Source organism: Sus scrofa, chromosome 2, assembly GCF_000003025.6.
Source record: "Sus scrofa isolate TJ Tabasco breed Duroc chromosome 2, Sscrofa11.1, whole genome shotgun sequence".
NCBI lineage: Eukaryota > Metazoa > Chordata > Mammalia > Artiodactyla > Suidae > Sus > Sus scrofa.
Genome location: NC_010444.4, coordinates 79,715,788 through 79,736,738, shown reverse-complemented (window position 1 = coordinate 79,736,738; position 20,951 = coordinate 79,715,788). Strand labels below are relative to the sequence as shown.

The 20,951-nt window shown below is 39.1% G+C and overlaps 1 protein-coding gene and 1 pseudogene across 11 annotated transcripts in view; one reads left to right on the top strand and one right to left on the bottom strand.

The window, feature by feature from the left end:
* Nucleotides 1–7,279, bottom strand: part of CLK4 (CDC like kinase 4) — a 23,486-nt gene extending 16,207 nt beyond the window's left edge. The window contains exons 1-4 of one of the 11 annotated variants that reach the window (XM_021084354.1): nt 7,122–7,265; nt 3,919–4,079; nt 3,055–3,121; nt 470–528 (exon numbers count right to left, since the gene is read on the bottom strand). Coding sequence is in view for 6 of the 11 variants with exons in the window: in XM_005654961.3 (XP_005655018.1) it covers nt 3,055–3,121; nt 3,919–4,021 (170 nt within the window). In the remaining 5 variants the exon portion in view is untranslated. Of the gene's footprint in view, nt 1–469; nt 529–3,054; nt 3,122–3,918; nt 4,080–6,955 lie in introns of those variants that run through there. The other 10 variants (XM_005654961.3, XM_021084353.1, XM_005654962.3 and 7 more) reach the window with 10 other exon arrangements.
* LOC106507310 lies at nt 7,210–20,951 on the top strand (annotated as a pseudogene).

Sequence of the window (20,951 nt, the reverse complement as noted above, 5' to 3'; positions counted from 1 at the left end):
CCCATATCTCCTCTCCTTTTTGTATTTCTAGCTTCATGTATTAATCTTTGAGAAACAGACAACACAGCTTTTGAAGGTTGTATCATGTGCCAAAGACATCTAAAACATATTCCCCTCAAATGAGAAAACAATCTTGTAATTGCTTGCCTAGGGCTACCCAACTCCCTACTTCCCTTTGCATTTGGAATTTTCTGTCATTCCTGCTTGCAAAGTAAACAAGAATTAATGAAAAACAGCATCATCTGGTGCCATGGTGCATAACTTCTAAATCTACAGATCCCTTTGAAAATCTGATGAAAGATTTGGACCCTCTTCTCTAAGAAGCACAAAAATGCATAAACAAAACTTAGTAAGGAATTTCAGAGGTCATGGACCTCAGGAAGTCAATGGATCCCAGTTAAGTAGCCTTGGTCTGATGGAAAGAAAAAACATAGATTCAATTGGCCCAGTTTCCCATCCCCCTCTCTACCTGGGATGAGTGTCCTCTTCAACAGAGTGCGAAGCTTCAAGAGGGATGCACATGGAGCACTGAGGGAGAGAGGGGACACCTGCCCAGTCAGACACATCAGCTAAAATAATCCTGACAAGCAATGGAGTGACAGATGTTGACTAGATTGCCCTCACCAACCTCATTTTTTTCCCCAGAATACGCAGTCATTCTTTTTCCCAGGGGGCTGGTTTAGGCAGAAATAAAGGAGAAGCATCTGTAAAACTGCTACTCAACAGGGTTGGCATCAAATCCAGGCTGGGGAGATGCAGAAACCCTCTTTCCTTTTCTCCAGTGTCAGCCCTGAGTTCTAGTCATTGGAGAAACAACTTACAATATTAGGGTAAGACTTTTGAGTCTAGGTCAAGGATCTATCAGCTGCTTGGAACTATAAGGGAAAAAACTGCAATACATCAAGCTAGAAATTACCATATTCTTAAGGACATCCTGTTTAATTCTGTAAGGCATCCTCCCTATTAAAGCCCGAAATCTATCAGAAAAAAAACACTAATAATCTCTAGCTGGAATGGTGCATGAAATTAGAGCTGCTGATCCATAAACAATCTACGGAATAACAAACATGGGGTGAATATCACAAGGATAAACTAAAAAGATGAAGACCTCCTCAATCTACAAAAACCAAGGCTTAGAGATTACATAAACAAAGTCTACAGAATTATAAAGGCTATATGGACAGAATGAACAGAATGAACACTTGGGATATTTCTAAAAATATTCACTGAATGGCCAGTGAATATTTCACTGCAGTTCTTCAAAATAGCCAGGACAAATGAGGCTAGAGGGCATTTGATTTTATTTCCACACAGGTCCGGTGGAAGATAAAAAATATATATATACATACATATATATATACATGGCAAAAGCCCTGCCAACAAATAATGAACGATTTGAGATTACTAACACACACAAAAAAACCCCAAAACTCAAGAATGCAGTAAATGCCAAAAGGCTGTATATGAGTGCTTAGGGACAGAAGGGAAAAAACTCAAAATGCTTAAAATGGTCAGGGAAGATTTCATGAAAAAGAAGGAAAGAGTTGCATCTTAGAGGGAAGTTAGGATTTAGACAAGGTGGATATGCAAGGGGAGAAAAATGGCCTATTACCATCTCACATTTATAGATCCTTTTAGCCACAATGACTTAGAGATGAATTTGTCTACATGTTACTTAAAAAACAGTAAATAGACAATTTTAGCAGAAGCAATTTTCACACAGGCAAAATAAGCTGGGAACAGTCACCCAAAATCTTGAATGTCAAGCTAAAGAGCTCAAAACAGTGTTTCTCAAAGAGTGGTAAGTTTAACAATATCAAAATGTTAAATTATTAAAAATGAAGATTGCCGGGCTCCAGGTCAGGCTCACTGAATAGCCTGGTAATATGCATTTTAAACAAGCTCTAAGGTGATTCTATTCACACTGAAGTTTGAGACTCACTGATTTAAGGCTTGATATTCTGTGTTACAGGAAAACATTTTTAAGGCTATTCACAGTATTCACAGCCACATCAGTCTTCCTAAAAATTAATTAACCCTGTAGGAAGGGAGTAATTCACTGGCTACTTACTACCAAAAAACAAATCAGAAAGAAAAGATACTGCAATATACGTTGGAAAAAGGTAAGATATTTGGCAGAATAATAAAAGTACTTATAAATCAGTAAGAAAAATACTTTCATAGAGAAAAATAGGCTAAGAATACAAAAATAACATTCAAGTGGTCAATAAACGTGACAATAAATTAAGGAGAAATTTCAAAACTCAAATAGCATTTCAGAATAGCTAAGAATGGTGAAAGTATGAAGGAACAAGTTGTAGGAGTATAACTTGGTACAAACTTTCTAGAAAAATATGTTGAATATGCAACAAGAGCCTTATGAGAATTCACATCCTTTAACCTGAAACTGTCCCTTCTTAAGAATCATTCTTAGAATTATTTTCAGGAAATAATCAGAGGCAAAGATTTGTATACAAAGATATTTTTCAAAAGAAATAGTTAAAAGTAATTTTACATCCAAGTAATAGGGGACTATCATCTTATCAAGATTACCTTTATGTATTTCTACATTTTTCTCTTTTTTCAATAATTTCATAAAACACGCTTATTTAGTTTTGAATCTTGAAGAAGACTATTAGACTACTCCAGATTATGGAGAGCAATTGCTACCAGACATCTCTGGTGCCAATGTCAAAGAAGAAACTATTGGCCCAGTGGTTACTAGATCAGTATCATGTTTATGTAGTTAATAACAAACATGAATGAAATGTATATTACATCACTTCCTTTCTACACATATAATGCACAGTAAACGAATGATTATACTATGATGTTAATAAGCCTTATAGACTATTTTATATTTATTTTAATATAGGGTACAGATATTTTTCTGTAGAAATTAATTAGCTCATCGAAATCCTGGCATAGATTCTCCCTCTTTCTTCCAAATGATAACGTGTGATGAAGAATGACTAGTCTGCACTGACAATGAACAAGCTCACTGTTCTGCAGAACAAATCTGTTTTAGCATGGAGAAGGAAAAAAATTACATACTGTTTTTTAAAGTAACCCCAGCTGGCTAATTTAGAAAGCAATCTGGCAAACAGTCCCAATGGAACATCTGCACAAAACAAGGAGAAAACATAGAACCAACAAAAACAAATGAGAAAGGGATATTAATGGAGGACAGAATGAAAGACACTCTACTCACCTAACCTTTGTTTAATTATTTAGGAACTTTAAAACTCCTTCAATTCTATATAAATGTACTACCTCCAAATTTTACACTGGTTAGAATACAGTAAAACAGGACACATGCTATCAGAAATTTTTATTGAGGCCTTTCCCTAAAAATTACTGGCTACTGCCTAAGCAAAAGAATGGTTCTTAAAATAGTCAAGCTTCTAAAAAATCCAACCATCCACTGGTCTTATCTACAAATAAAACCTGCAGGATACAGTCTAAGTGACTAATCCCCAAGGCACTCAAATGGCACAAGATATTTTTCTCACCTGGATAACTCTTCCTTGCCCCTGAACTCTCATTCGTGGAACCCTAAACAAGTGCTCTCCTACAAACAAGATAAAGGCGCTAACCAGTCCTTTAATCATTTACTTTTGTGTGAGCAATCATAACTTACTTTCAAGTCTCAATGCCCCCAACTACATTTCTGGCAGCTGGGACTCAATTAGCTGTCTCCTACAGCTCCCTGACAAAGATATGAGGATAAGAACTCTTGTTTTACTCACAACTCAGCATCTACAGTGTCTAGCATGTAACTAATAGGCACTCAGTAAATATTTTCTGAATTTTTTAAACTAATTTAGAAAACAATTTGACAGATGAAAGCTACATAAGCTAATGACAAAGCATTAAAACTATTAGTGTTAAAATGCTACTAGTTAAAAAGCAATTTACCAATCAGATTCTTTAAACTGGTGATGTGGTTTACAATGTCTGTTCTCTTGTGTACTACTGTGGGATCTCCTCTTCCGTTTGTGACTTCCACTGTAGCTTTCATGTCCCCAGCTTTCTCTGCTATCCCAATCAGGGCAGTGAGTTCTTTTGGAATGCCGCATCTATGAATGGAAATGAAAAGTGAGTTGTGGAAGTTACAGACGGTTATGTTTAGTCAGTAAAATATTTTATATTAATATAAAAACACTCAGCATATGGGGGGGTCACAGAGGTTCTAAAATATTTGCAGGTAGCATTTCCAAGACATGGGGGCACTATTCCACGGTATGTCAGATGATTCTAAGTGGCATGCAGATCTAGTACTAAATGATTGGTAACACTGTGAGACCTTAATATATTTTCTTCCAATTCTTCTGCATAAATTCTCAGCTTGATGCTTGTGTTCAACTAACATTTGCTAACTGCCATCGTTCAGTAAACAACAATACCTTGCTAGAAATAATAACTTTTTTGGTTTTATTTTTATCATTACCTTTCTTTCTACCATCGTTGTTCTATGTTAAATTATTACTGATCTGCCAATTAAGTTGTTGATGTTATCAAATTATTAAGTTACTGACGTTAACTTTAAATCTGAGCTAATTTAAAACGAACATCACAAGTGTCATGCATCTTTGGCAAAATACTGTATTACAAATAACTGGAGTCAGAGAAGCACTTGGGGATACTAAATATAGGAGACAACTTAGTTTTAAAGGTAAAAAGCCATTAATAAAGCTTATTTTTCTCACTCAAAAAAAGGTCCTTTTTCTTAATCTCAGAATGACTCCAAACTTTGAAAACAAAAATAAACAGGGCATAAATGCAACACAATATTCCACAGAAAGAGCAATAAAAGAGTATTTTCTGAACTCATTTTCTCTATCCAACATATTTATTTTCAGATCATCCTGCAGCCATTCTTAAAATTAAACATATTTGTTGTAGATCTGGGAATGAACTTATAAGGATGAACATGTTCACACTAAAATCAGATGGTAACTGCAAAAATTTCCTGACTCCATCTACAACCTTATAGGTTCTTTCAGGATCAGGATCTCCCTCTTCCCTACTTAATTCTTTCACAAAACAGTTAAGTTTGAAACAATGATACCCAAACTGCTGAACAGGGGGAGTTTCACAATTCAGCAAGGAGCTGAAAAAAGGTAAATAAGAGCAAACCAGCTTAGTTCATTTACCTCCTTTAGTTTGCCCAAATGACTCAGTAACAAGCAAACAAATCCAGGTAAACATTTAAATGATTTCAAACGGATTAAAAAAGACTTTGAAATAAGAAATCTCCTGTGAGGTATTCCCTAAGAAAATCTAGCCACCAAATATGCAGATTTTTTTCAGTGACTTCTCTCGCTAATGCTATTTCTATGCCCATCAAGTATACTTCTAATAATGTAGCTTCTCTTTCAGCTTGCTTTTAAAAAGGAAGAGAAGGCACTGGTTAGGTAAAACAAAATTCTTAAAACTCTACTCAGGGTTTTTACTGGAAATTGATTTAAGTGAGCATTCTGATTTGACACAGAGTTACCTGAATATGGGAAACTGAAATAAATGACACACAAATTAACTTGAGTCAAAAGGTCATCAGAAATGCCATCAAAAAAAATTCTTCTTTCTAGAGGAATTCTCCTGACACTTCAATTACCCAAACTGTATTTTAACCACATAGAACTCTTTAAAATTGCTTAGTTAAGCATTCTTAAATTATAGTAAGCAAAATTACAACATCTGATGACTAAAGGTATTATTATGACTACTACAATGCAGTTTTTGCAAAATATATGTGCCTACTTCGGTTTTGCTTTTTCCTTCTACTGTCAGCCATAACTGGCTCATCTGTAACAAGGCAGAATTCTTAACTAGAATTATCAATATGCAAATAATAAACTAAGAATAAGCATCTTGGGAGAGCCAAAGGTTTTTATTTCTCTAGCTAAGTTCACTACTTTTAATTCAACTGTTAGGAAGTCCCCTGTGCGTCCTCTGCCCCCCTCCCCCAACTAATAATGCTCAGAAATATTACCTCAGGAGACCAAGAGAAAAATCCCAAACCCTGGTTACACAGACAAGGTTCTTTCGCATACACAAAAAAGAAAATCTAGAATTGTTACACCATCTCTAATTAATAAAGAATCCTACATGTTATAATCACCAGACATACTTCAATAAAAACAGCAGATAGAATAAATCTACGGGTTTATATCCATCTTAGGAATCTGATTCTCTACTGCCCTTTAACACTCTATATTATTGATTTAAGTGAGCATTCTGATTGACATATCTTATGCGGACAATTTTATGCACTCTCTCTATATTTAATGTGGCTAGAAATATCACAATTAGATGGATCCAAGAGGACTGCATTTAATAAATAACAAGAAGCCGAAGCCTGTGGCTGTATGTATGGAACACAATCACACAAACATAGCTATAAAATAGGACCAGGTGGTTGACCCAGGCAGTTTTGAATGCTGTTTCTTAAGGCTCAGACAAGCATATAGCGGTTGCTTAAGGATCAAGGACAGCAAGCTATACAAGTATCAGAAATACAGATCTGCCGCACAAGGGTAAGCTCCACCTTAGGAAAAATACAGTTCCGCACAAAGGATGAGCCTCTCAGTATTTCTGCCTCTCCCGTGCTCATTTCCACCATCCTGGACTTGCAGACTTGCAGTTCCTCGGACGCCCGGTCGCCGACCCCCGCCTACCCGCCCAGGGCCTTTGGCTCACTCACAGACAGGGACAGATATGCGACTCCGGAAAACACCCAAATGCTACCGGCGACCGAGACCAGGCACAGAGGGGAGCGCTGGGTCTACCACAACACAACCCCCCGCGGCTCTCGAAGGGCCTCCCGACAGGTCCTCGCTGTGGCCGACGGGAGGAGCAAAGGCCTCCGCAGCCTTGATGCGAGCAGCCTGAGCTCCCAGTGAAGAATAAGCAGCAGAGCCGAGGTCTTTCCGCCCTAGGACTTTAAATTTACCATGACATCTGGGCAACTTCAGGTTTTAAAAGCCACGAGCAGAGTTGTGCCGCGAAAGAACTCCGGTCGCCGAGGCCTTGAACCCGGTCGTTTTTCCGACACCTGGCTTTGACTCCTATAAGACTGGGAGGCCGCCCATCCCAGTACACCCCACCTGAAACGTTACCTCCGCAAAAGCAAAAGGCCTTTTGGCCGCGAAAGGCCGCCAAACCGCCGTCTTCTCTCTACAGGCGCTGCGACAAACACCCCACAAAATGGCGGCAGCGCCGTCTCCCTACAACCCCCCGGCAGCCTCTAGCACCACCTACAACCCGCGAACGCGCCTGCGTGACAGAGCTCGCGCGCTCCCGCCGCTCCCCCTAAAGGGCGGGGCTCCTGTGACGTCAGTGGCGGGCCCGGTCCGCCGCAACGCGTCTGCGCGGGGCAGGAGGTCCCCGCCCCGAAACCCGCCGGAGCTCAGGCGACGCCCTAGGTTGTTTTCGTTTTTGGAGTCTAGGTGAAAATTGGAGCGAGTGCCGGCGCACTGGCCTCAGCTGTGGCGTGTCTGTTCCTTCAGGAGAAGTTTTTGGGGTTTTTTTTTTGTCTTTTTGCCATTTTCTTGGGCCGTTCCCGCGGCATGTGGAGGTTCCCAGGCTAGGGATCTAATCGGAGCTGTGGTCACCAGCCTACGCCAGAGCCACAGCCACGCAGGATCCAAGCCGCGTCTGCAACCTACACCACATCTCAGGGCAACGCCGGATCGTTAACCCATTGAGCAAGGGCAGGGACCGAACCCGCAACCTCATGGTTCCTAGTTGGATTCGTTAACGACTGAGCCACGAGGGGAACTCCAGGACGAGTTATTTTGAAGGCAGCACCTCTAGGCAAAGCCAACAATGGCTCCTTTTTCTGCTCTTCAGCCTTTGGCACTTTGGCTGCCTGCCCTCCGCCTACCCAAGGACCTGAACTCTAGACACAGTCACCACAAGAGAGATAAGCCCCCAGACCCGCTCTGTGCCAGGCCCAGGTTGGCGCTGGGGGCAGTTCAGTGAACGAGATTGTGTAATTCAGTCGCTTGGAACTTCTGTCTAAAAATGGGCTCGAAGAGAATGTCTCGGGAAATAAGCTCAGGGGTGCTTATCTTTTTAAGGCCTGTGCACAACAATATCAAAAGAAATTTAAACTGGGACTCCTTTCAAGGTTTTTCCTGTTGTGCCTGGGCAGGATTTGGTAGCTGGAAGTTTCCCTAACAAAGGTTACCACATTATTTGTCCCTATGGGTCAGTTTTATTTAACCAAGGCAGAATAATGTCTGAGAGCTAGTAAGCCCCATTAAGGAGCTTGCTTACCTCAAGGTGTTTTGCAGTTTCTAAGAATCCCTAGTTTGCCGTTGTGAGCCTGTAGAGAGAGAAGAGAGAAAGCCAAAATCATTTCAAGGGACAGAGAGCCTGAGCAGGAATGACCAGAAGGAGAGGAGAGCCAAGAGTATGGTGTCAGAGCAAGCCTAAAGGAGGGAAAGCTTACAGTGCCAAATGCTAGGAAGGAGTCAGGAACTTTTCTGCTAGTACTGAAAAGTGTCAAGGGGATTTCACGTTCTGAAAAACAGTCAATAAAAAAAATCAGAAATCAAATATAGGAGGGCAGAGTTGAACCTCCCAATTATATGGGTCTGTACCTTGTACTTTTTAACCTTGTTAAGTGAAAGAAGGGCACTGTTATTTCGTGATATGACATCACAGAAACTTGTACAACCTCCTTTGGATAAATTGAATTGTTATGGAGATTGTCCCCGCACTTCAAGAAGTGAAGTTGAAAAGATTACTTGGAAGTGAAAATTCTTTATGCTGTAGAATGAAACAGGCAATGTCATTCTCCTCAGCTGGAACAGTCACCATTTCTGCATCTACAATTTTAAATCTTGCCCATCCTTCGAGGTCCATCCGTTCCTGCCTACATCAGTTCCCATCCTTCTCCCTACTCTTGACTACATGGGTTAGAGATGAAGTCCTCAAACAGTTGGCCAAGGCACACAGGTGTACCTGGAGCTTCCAAAATATGGTGACCAATTCTGCCCATAGAGTGAAATGTATTGGTTCTACAACTAACACATACTATTTCAGGGACATCTAACAGTTAGAATGTTGAGCTGAGTGGACTGAACCATCTTGCAAGGTAAAGTGGGGCTCCACTTGAGGCATACAGAGGCCAAAATTAAACTGGCACCAGAGAAAATCACCCCTTTTTTGCTGGAGCATGAAAGATCTTTGTCTTTTGAGGATATGATATTGTGGTCAGGACAGCACAGTTTTGCTCAAACAGCAATATAAAAGTTAAAAGACAGCCAAGTGGAAAGGCCACCTACAGAGGGATTTACAGACATTGCAAAACAATATCACCCAGTAGGGGAGTCTGCTTCATAGTTACTGCTGTCTTGTTTTAGTGTCATTTTGAGTATTTTAATTAAAGTGTGCCACCAAAGGTCTAATATTTAACTGGTGATCAGAAGGAGATTGAGAATGTCCTATGACTAGCATTTCTCTGTTATACATATGGTGTTCCCAGGTACTCTTGTGGCTTGTGTGCTTTGGAGACAAGGACTTGGTTTGTATTATCATTGGTATCTCTCCACCTACAACTCAGTACATATTTGTAGGTTGTTTACATAAGCTGCTCAGTTGGTTCAAGTTGGATTAAATCAAAGGTAGAAATTTACACCCAGAATCCCTGTGCTAGTTGGCTTAATAATCTTCCATGGCACCTCAACCCGTTCTATTAAATCAGTTACCTGGAAAATGAACACCTTGGGTTGGAGGACTTAAAAAAAAAATCAAAGTTTCTAAGAATCTACTACCAACACCAGAATGACTACCTAATACAGTAGCTTCATCTCAACACAAGAACAAGCATGTCTAAGAAAACTTTAAGTTAAACCAGGTATAAAAAAGCCTTAGCTTTGAAGAGCAACCAGAGGAATATTATTATCATATATTCTAGATCAGAGATTCTACAGGTTTAACTTCAGACAATCATCTCTGAAAGCACAGTTCAAGAGTAAAAGTTTATATTGTGTAAATTAAGTTGAACAAAAGTTTTATCATCTGTATGGAGAAACTCTGACAAAGGTAACAAAGATATAAACCTTTACAAAGGTTATAACTTCTGTTTTAAGTTGCTATTACTGATAATTACCAATTAGATTTGGTATTTAATTAGATTTTTTGGTGTGTTTTTAGGTATTAATTAAATAATTAAATACTCATTATGTGCTAACTGCTGTGTATACATGATCTCATTTAATAGTCTAAACAACCCTGTAAAGTGATGATCATTGGTTTCTTGCTTGAGGTCACAGTGATCAAGTACCAGAACCAAAATTCAACCTCAAGCCTTACTTGCTTCAAAGCTCTTGTGTTTAACCCATTCTATGATTTCCACCCATTCAGCAAAATACATAGAAACTTACTTTACTTAATCATTAGGAAAAACAGGCTGAGTCCATCTTTCAGCAAGACCAAAGTGTTCATCTTAAAAAAAACCCCACTTTTCAAGGTTATATATCATTGAAGGTGCCTCATGATGAAACAATGAGTCAGTTTATCTCTATCACATCAAGATCATCAAAGGTCCCAGGGTGCCTTAGTCACTGTTCAACAGCAAGTCAGAAAGCATCTCCCATGCATCCCATGCTGCCTAAGGTGGATACTAGTTTTCTCCGGTACTTCCTGAGACTGATTGTGAGGAGATTCACACAACACACTATTAAGCAGGATTTATTTCCATCAAACAGTGCCAGGAGCATTCCCTGATATCCAATGTGCCTTGCCATGTGTATATGAGGAAGGAGTATGGAGGGGTACCAGGGGTGATTTAATTCAAATGTTCCACAGGGAATAGGATAGGCTGATCTTTCCAATCTCCTTGTAAGTTTCCATTACCTCTAATGATAGAGCTTCAGAGTCAGGTTAGTAAGTTAGTTTCTCTACATCTGCTACCAATAGTCTCAACTGTCAACCAGCCAATGACACCACTGATGGAAAAATATATTTGCCTAAGTTCTAAATGTCTTATGAATTCTGTAGAACGCTGCATAAGCTCATGAAAATGTGTAATATATGTCTCCAAATCTTCTGGGGTTACCTTTTATTTTAATGTATAAATATAAAGTTCCTATTTCATGTAATTGGTGAAAGTACAGTATCCTTCGGAGTACTCTGATGATTCTGGAGAGGTCAACTTCTCTGGTGGCTTCTTATCACCCCACACTCTAAATACCTATTGCTGCCTCTTTCCCTCATTCTCTTATACTACCTCATCTGCAGTTACTGTCAGTACTTCATAATATTTTGTACCAAGTATTGACACAGACCTCTTCTTTTTGATTCTCCAAAGCCTAACTAGCTTTTATGAGAAATAGGCTTAAAAATTTGAGGATACTGAAAGGGGGGTACAGCACAGAAACAAAAAGAACTTAAATTTTAGTATCAGATTTCACAATTCCTAGGGTCCCAATCATTTCTCATCATAGATCATTTTTTACCGGCTTTTCTCACCTTAGGACTCAACTGGCCAAGTTCCCTGGGATCATCCTCATATTTTCTCTCCAGAGCTTTATCCCTTTTTCTAATCCTTCTTTCTTCCTTCATTCACTCATAAAATATTTATTGGGCACCTACTTATGCCAAACACTGTCTTAGATGCTGAGGATACAAAAGTACATGAGACAAAGTACCTGCCTTCATAGAGCTTATGTTCCAGTGGGGGAGAGAGAAAAAAAAGGAAATAAATACAATATTTCAATGTTTTGTAAATCCTTTGAAAGAAACAAACTAGGGACTGAAAGAATAACTGAGAAAGAATAACCTGCTTTAGATAGGATGGTAAGAGATGTGACATTTTAGTTGAGGGTTAAAGGAAGAGGAGAAGCTGGCCATGTGAGGATGAGACAAAACCCCACTGGAAGTCTCATTTAACCCCATATGGAACTATGTGTGGAGATATTCTTTGACATTTTCTGATAGGAAGGGAAAAAATGGAAACAATATAGATGTCCATCACTAGGGGAATGGATAAGTAAAATGGAAATATACTGCACATTAAAAGCAATGAACTGAATGTACATACAGCAATATAAATAGATCTAAAAACTTAATATTGGGAGTTCCCTTAGAGCTGAGAGCCCACATCAACACATCAAGCCTCAGCACACTGTGGCAAAAAAAAAATAAAAAAAAAAAAAACCAAACCAAGAACCCCAAAACTTACTGTTGAGTGAAGAAAAGTGCTTTATAACACAGTATCATTTAGGCAGATTTTTTTTAAATGGCCACACCTGTGGCATATGGAAATTCCTGGGCCAGGGATCTAATTTAAGCCACAGCTGCAAGCTACACCACAGCTTCGAGCTACACCACAGCTATGGCAATGCTGGGTAAACCACTGTGCTGGGCCAGGGATCGAACTGGTGCCTCAGCAGTGACCCAAGCCACTGCAGAGACAACACTGGGTCTTTTTTTTTTTTTTTTGTCTTTTTTTGCTATTTCTTTGGGCCGCTCCCACGGCATATGGAGGTTCCCAGGCTAGGGGTCTAATCGGAACTGTAGCCGCCGGCCTACGCCAGAGCCACAGCAACGCGGGATCCGAGCCGCGTCTGCAACCTACACCACAGCTCACGGCAACGCCGGATCGTTAACCCATTGAACAAGGGCAGGGACCGAACCCACAACCTCATGGTTCCTAGTCGGATTCGCTAACCACTGCGCCACGATGGGAACTCCCTACACTGGGTCTTTAACCCACTGCGCCATGGCAGGAACTCCGCTTTCTCATAAGTCTCTTTTAAAAATTGCCATGACGCTTAAAGGGATAAACTTTTTGTCAATTCTTAACACATTTGAATTTCTTTACAAAACAGAGTAGTAACATTGTTTGCTCTTCCTTCAATTTGCATAATCCTAGTGAAAAACAGATATTAAAAACTAAATAAGTAAGCTTTACTCAATGGATTGTTTAAAAATTCAACAAACATTCTGAGACTTTTTCTTCAGAATTAAGTAATGATTTCAGTGCTTCAAACAAACTTAGGATTCTCCCAACTGCATTTTGTTAGAGAGAGCCAATGAATTTTGAATTCAAGAGAACTGAATAATACTGAATGTCAAAAAAATCAAAAAATCTTTTAATCACTCAGTTCAAACAGCATAAATGTTGATGTAAGAAAGAGATTTGATGACAATTGCTTTAATGTCAATAGAAAGACATAGATGCTGTTTGGGCAGCATTACGCAGAATATGGACAAAGCGGAACTCCCATCATGGCTCAGGGGTAACAAACATGACGTGTATCCATAAGCATGAGGGTTTGCTCAGTGGGTTGGGGATCTGCCATTGCTGAGAGCTGTGGTGTAGGTTGCAGACTTAGCTCAGATCTGGAGCTGCTGTGGCCGTGTTATAGGCCGGCAGCTGCAGCTCTGATTTGACTCCTAGACTGGAACTTCCATATGCTGCAGGTGCAGCCCTGAGAAACAAAATACATATATATAGAGTTAGAGATGTATAGAGATATAGATATATACATATAGATGGACAAGGCAACCAATACCTTCCAGATAATCATTTATGCCGCTTCACCTTTGGATAAATATTGTTCGCATCTTTATGTAAATATCCACAAAAATTTGATTTGTTTTATCTACAGTATAAGCTTTTTAAATTAATTCCTAACTCAATAAGATAATCTTCGTAACAATTTTTTCATTTCTAAACTCTCACCAGGCATGGATCACTCTCAGCCTTATAAGCAAACTTTTTCATGAGAAAACATTGCACATGTGAAGATGTGCTTGCAATTTTAGAATTAGAAAATACTCTGAAGATAGTTTTTGTTGTTGTTGGTTTTTTGTTTTTTGGGTTTTTTTTGCTTTTTAGGGCTACACCCGCAGCATATGGAGTTTCCAGGGTAGGGGTCCAATTGGAGCTACAGCAGCTGGCCTACTCCACAGCCACAGCAACGCGGGATCCGAACCATGTCTGTGACCTACACCACGGCTCACAGCAACGCTGGATCCTTAACCCACTGAGCGAGGCCAGGGATGGAACCCACAATCTCATGGTTCCTAGTCGGATTCATTTCCACTGCGCCATGACAGGAACTCTGTGAAAATAGTATTTTTAAAGTCATTTGAGGAGTTCCCATCATGGTGCAGTGGTTAACAAATCCGACTAGGAACCATGAGGTTTGGGCTTCAATCCCTGGCCTCGCTCAGTGGGTTAAGGATCCGGCGTTGCTGTGAGCTGTGGTGTAGGTCGCAGACGCAGCTCGGATCCTGAGTTGCTGTGGCTCTGGTGTAGACCAGTGGCTACAGCTCTGATTAGACCCCTAGCCTGGGAACTTCTATATGCTGCGGGAGCAGCCCTAGAAAAGGCAAAAAGACAAATAAAAAAAAATGTCATTTGAGTTGTAAGTCTGACAATGGTATACAGTATGGAAGGCCATCCATTACAATTTTTTCTGTGATTATAATATCTTCATCTGAATTTCTCTTAATCAGAAAATGTGTTAATCACTTTCTTTGATACTACCTGAAGAAATCATAAATCTATTATGCTTGGTACTTAGAATATGCTAGTTTATATGTGACTTTCTACCATTTTTTTATATTAAATGAACAATTGCATATACCACTAAGAGCTTCAAAGGATTTTTTCTTGTTTAATAAATGTCAATTCAGAAAATTCCTCACAAAATTTATACTTGTATTTTGGCATTTTGGAGTTCAAATATATATAAATTTAAAAATGATAATAGCAATCACCACAAAAATTGTAAAGATTGAATTTGGTCATCTCAAAACTGCATTAGTGCATTTGTCACTCGCAGACTGAACCAATAACCAATTGTAAAATGGGGTTGAACGATCAAAAGTGTGGTGGATCAACATCAAATTGAACTTGAGATCTGATGCCCAAAAAAATGAACTTCTGTTTGCTTGCAAAGAAGGGTTGTACTTGTAAGGGACAATGTCCCCAAATAAAGCCAGAGTTGATCTTATGTAAGGTTTTGGGAAACTGGCATTTAGGCATTGGCAGATTTCAGATGCAGGGGGTATAGAATTAAGGGACTTTTACCTTTGCTAATATGGTTACTGGAGTAAGGCTGCAATAGTTTTCTTGTAGTAATTTTTTTTTCCTTTTAACAGTTGCCCATGTGTGGAGTTCTCGTCGTGGCACAGTGGTTAACAAATCCAACTAGGAACCATGAGGTTGCAGGTTCAATCCCTGCCCTTGCTCAGTGGGTTAACGATCCGGCGTTGCCGTGAGCTGTGGTGTAGGTTGCAGACGCGGCTCGGATCCCGCGTTGCTGTGGCTCTGGCGTAGGCTGGCGGCTACAGCTCCAATTAGACCCCTAGCCTGGGAACCTCCATGTGCCGAGGGAGAGGCCCAAGAAATGGCAAAAAGACAAAAAAACAAAAAAAACAAAACAAAAACAGTTGCCCATATGGCATATTGGAAGTTCTGGGCTAGGGGTTGAATCAGAGCTGCAGCTGCAGGCCTACACCACAGCCACAGCAATACTGGATCTGGGCCCCATCTGCACCTACACTGCAGCTTGGGGCAACACCTGATCCCTAACCCACTGAGTGAAGCTAGGGATGGAACCTGCACCCTCACATAGACGATGTTGGTTCCTTAACCTGCTGAGCCACAACGGGAACTCCTCTTTTAATAACATTGTCTGGCCTCCTAAGATGAGTTGGAAAGCATTCCTTCCTATTTTATTATATGCAAGAGTTTGTATGGTATTGACAAAATGTATCAGTGAAGCCATCTTGGCCTTGGATTCCCTTTGTGGAAAAATGTTTAATTTTAATGTATTTCCTTACTTCTTGTAGGTCAATTTTGATTATCTTGTTCTTCTTGAGTCAGTATTGATAATTTGTGTTTTTCTAGGAATTTGCCCATTTCACCTAAGTGGTTTAATTTGTTGGTATAAAAGTGTTCACTGTATTTCTTTCTTTTTTTTTTTCTTTCTAGGGCTGCACCTGTGGCATGTGGAGATTCCCAGGCCAGGGGTCAAATCAGAGCTGTAGTTGCTGGCCTACACCAGAGCCATAGCAATGCAGGATCCGAGCTGCATCTGTGACCTACACCACAGCTCACGGCAACACCAGATCCTTAACCCACTGAGTGAGGCCAGGGATTGAACCCGCGTCCTCATGGATGTAAGTCTGGTTCGTTAACTGCTGAGCCATGATGGGAACTCCAGTTCTCTGTATTTCTTTATAATTCTTTTAATTTTCCTAGGGCTAATGGTGATGTACCCCTTTCATTAAGATTGTGGTGACACCTCTCTCTTTCTCTCTGTTGGTCTGGCTAAAGATTTGTCAATTTTGTTGCTCTTTTTAGAGAATTTCATCTTAATTTATTTTTCCTACTATTTTTTCATTTTCCATTTCATTGATTCCCACTCTAGTCTACTATGTCCTATTTTCTATGGTATAGTGTTTTCATCTAGATTCTTAAAAGCTTATTGATTTAAACTTTCTTCTTTACTACCATATGTGTTTAAAGCTATAAATTTCCCTCTAGACACTGTGTTATCTGAATCTGATAAATTTTGATATATTGATTTCATTTTATTCAGTTTTAAACACTTTCTAATATAACTTGTAATTTCTTCTTTGACCCAAAGTTATCTAAAAAAGTATTTTTAATTTGCAAATGCTTATGGATTTTCCTAAATTTGCTTTTATTGTTGGTTTCTATTTCTCTTATAGTCAGGGAATATACTTTGTATTATTTCAATCCTTTTATATTTATTGAGACTAGTTTTATGACCTAGCATATATTAGACATATAATTAGATAACATATAGATTATGGTCCATCATAGATAGTTCCATGTGCACTTGAAGAAAACGTATTTTCTGTTGTTGGGTAGAGTTTTCTACAAATGCCAATTACAGTGTTGTTTAAGTCTTCTATATCTTTGCTGATTTTATGCCTAGTTGTTTTATCAATTATTGACAGTAGAGTAAGTCTCCCTTCAACTCATTCAGTTTTTGTTTCATATATTTTAGGGCTCTTTTGTTAGATGTATTTGTTTATAATTGTTATCTACCTAGTGAATTATCCCATTTAATATTATAAAATATTCCTCTTTGTCTTTAGTAAAAATTTCCCCCTTAATGTCCACTCTCTGTTATTCGTCATTATAGCTTTCTTTTAGTTACTGTTTGTATTGTATATCTTTTCACCATCCTTTTATTTTTTTAATTTTTTTGTCCACACCCATGGCATGTGGAAGTTACTGGGCCAGGACTGAACCTGTGACACAGCAGTAACAAGGCCAGATCCTTAACCCGCTGAGCCACCAGGGAACTCCTCCATCCTTTTAATTTCAACCTGTTTGTGTCTTTGAATTTAGTGTGTCTCTTATAGACAGCTTATAATTAGATTCTGCTTTTCTGAAATCCAGTCTGACAATCTCTGCCTTTTCATTGGCATGTTTATGAATCCATTTATATATTGTTATGGTTGGATTTATATCTGCCATTTTACCATTTGTTTTGTATATATCTCATATCTTTTTTGTGCCTCTGTCCTTTTTTACTCTCTTCCTTTGTGTTAAACAGATATTTTCAAGTGCACGATTTTACTTTCGTTACTTAAAAAAAAAAAAAAACTATTTGGAATTTTTTTAGTGGTTACTCTGGGGAATAAAATATCCATTTCTTTTGGCTGCACCAGTGCATATGGAAGTTCCCTGGGCCAGGGATCAAACCTGCATTGTGGTTGTGGCAACGAGGGATCCTTAACCCACTGCACCACATGGGAACTTCCAAAATAGCATTTTTATCTCAAAACAATTTCAGGTTAATATTAACTTAATTCCAATATTATGCAGAAACTGTTCAAATATAGTCTTCTTCCTACCTTTCCTTTGTGTTATTGTCATGTAAATTATATTTTAACATTATGAGCCCAACAATAAGTTTTATAGTTATTATTTTATGCAATTTTGTTTTTATTTTGAGGGGGGTTTTGGCTTTTTTGGCCACACCAGTGGTATGCAGAAGTTCCCAGGCCAGGGATTGAACCTGAATCACAGTTGCAGCAATGCTGGATCCTTACCTCCCTGCCCCACAAGTGAACTTCCTATGCAACTGTTTTTAAAATTATTTGAGAAGAAAAGGTATGCGTCATATCAATAAAGGACAAAAGCACATAATCATTTCAGTAGACACAGACATTTGACAAAATTCGATATGATAAAAACACTCAACAAACTTTGAATAAAAGGAAACATCTTCAGCCTGATAGAGATCATCTCTGAAAACTTGCGGTTAACATCATACTTAACGGTGAATGACTGGATGCTTTCCCCCAAGATCGGGAACAAGACAAGGATGTCTGTGGACATCATTTCTCTTCAACATTGTACAAGTGTTCTAGTCAGGGTAATTTAAGGAGGAAAAAGACATCAAAGGAATCTGTATTGAAAAAGAAGTAAAACTAACTCCATTTACAGATGACATGAAATTATATATGGAAAATCCCAAGGAATCCACTGAAACATTATTAAAAGTAATAAATTAGTTCAGCAAGGTCATAGGATATAAAATCAACATATAAAAATTGTATTTTTGCACACCTCAAATGAATAATCTAAAAATGAAAATAAAATAATTCAATTTATGACAACATCAAAATGGATAAAATTCTTAGGTATAAATTTAACAAAAGAAGTATGACTTGTATAATGAAAATTATAAAGCATCATTGAAAGAAATTAAAGAGAATCTAAATAAATGGAAAAATACCCCATGTTCATTGGACGATGAGTATTAGTGTTAAGATGGTAGTACTCCCCAAATTGTCCTAATGATGCAATGCAGTCCACATTAGAATCCCATCTTGCTTCTTTGTAAAAATTGACAGGATGATTCTAAAATTCATATAGAATTGCAAGGGACCTTGAATAGCCAAAACAATCTTGAAAAGGAACAAAGTTTCAGGATCCATCTTTCTCACTTTAAAAACTTACTACAAAGCAACACTAATGAAGACAGGGTGGTAACAGCACACAAATAGATATCTAGAAAAATAGAATAAACTTGAGAATTCAGAAACCCATGGGTCCATACACAACTGACTTTTTTTGTGTGTCTGCCTGTGGCATGCAGAAATTCCTGGGCCAGGGATCAAACCCACACCACAGCAGTGACCCAAGCCACAGCAGTGACAGTGCCAGATCCTTAACTCACTGAGCCACCAAGGAACTCCCATACTCAACAGATTTTTGACAAGGGCATCAAGGATATTCAACAGAGAATTTTTTTCAATCCGTGATGCTGGAATAATGAGATTGCCACAAGTAAAAGAATGAAACTGGATCCTTACCCCATACCTTGCACAAAAATTAACACAAAATGGATCAAAGACCTAAATGCTAAGAGCTAAATCTATAAAAATCCTCAAAGAAAACACAGGGGGAATATCTTCGTGATCCTAGATTTGGAAATTCACTCTTAGATATGACATCAGAAGCATAAGAAATAAAAAATAAATTGTGTTTCATCAAAATTAAAAGCATTTGTGCTTCAAAGGACACTTATCAATAAAGTGAAACAACAATCTCAGAATGGGAGAAAATATTGGTAGATCATATATATCTGATAAGGGGCTTGTATATAGAATATAGAAAGAATTCTTACAACTCAATAATAAAAAAACAAATAAACTAATTAAAAATGAGCAAAGGGGAGTTCCTGCTGTGGTGCCACGGGATAAGCAACCTCTCTGCAGCACCAGGACACAGGTTCAGTCCCCAGCCTGGCACAGTGGGTTAAAGGATCCAGCATTGCTGCAACTGCAGCACAGGTTGCAACCGTGGCTCAGACCTGATCTCTGGACCGACTACTCCAATATGCCAAGCTGCCGCCAAAAAAAAAAGAGAAAAAAAATGGGCAAAGGATCTAAATAGACATTTTTTTCTAAGGAAGATATACAGATGGCTAATAGGCACATCAAAAATACCACACAGGGTACACAGGTGCAGATCGGCGTGTCCTTGGACCTAGAAAGCGGGATATCCAGCCTTTGAGTGGCCACCTATCTGTTGAGTTCAGCAAAAGAACGATTTTAAAATTGGTGATGTTGAGAAGGGGAAGAAGATTTTTGTCCAGAAGTGTGCCCAGTGCCATACTGTAGAAAAGGGAGGCAAGCATAAGACTGGTCCAAACCTCCATGGTCTGTTTCGGCGGAAGACAGGTCAGGCTCCTGGATTCCCTTACACAGATGCCAACAAGAACAAAGGCATCACCTGGGGAGAGGAGACACTGATGGAGTGCTTGGAGAATTCCAAGAACATCCCTGGAATGAAAATGATCTTCACTGGCATTAAGAAGGGAGAAAGGAAGACTCAGTAGCTTATCTCAAAAAAGCTACTAATGGAGTTCCTGTTGTGGCGCAGTGGTTAACGAATCCGACTAGGAACCATGAGGTTGCGGGTTCGGTCCCTGCCCTTGCTCAGTGGGTTAACGATCCGGCGTTGCCGTGAGCTGTGGTGTAGGTTGCAGACACGGCTCGGATCCCGCGTTGCTGTGGCTCTGGCGTAGGCCGGTGGCTACAGCTCCGATTCGACCCCTAGCCTGGGAACCTCCATATGCCGTGGGAGCGGCCCAAGAAATAGCAACAACAACAACAACAACAAAGACAAAAAGACCAAAAAAAAAAAAAAAAAAAAAGCTACTAATGAGTAAAAGTTGGCCACCGCCTTATTTATTATAAGACCAAAATGTCTCATGACTTTTATATGTGTACCATATTTAAATTGATCTCATACACTAGAATTCAGATCATGTATGGTTGATGGAATGTTTCTGTTGGATGGTCCTGATTTAAATAAGATTGGTTGGTGACCCAATGAACATGGTCAGCTTTTTGAATTTTAGTAGTAATTCCAGTTCAACAAGTACTATCACTGTTTTCCCCTTCTACAGAGACGATTCCCAGGCTAG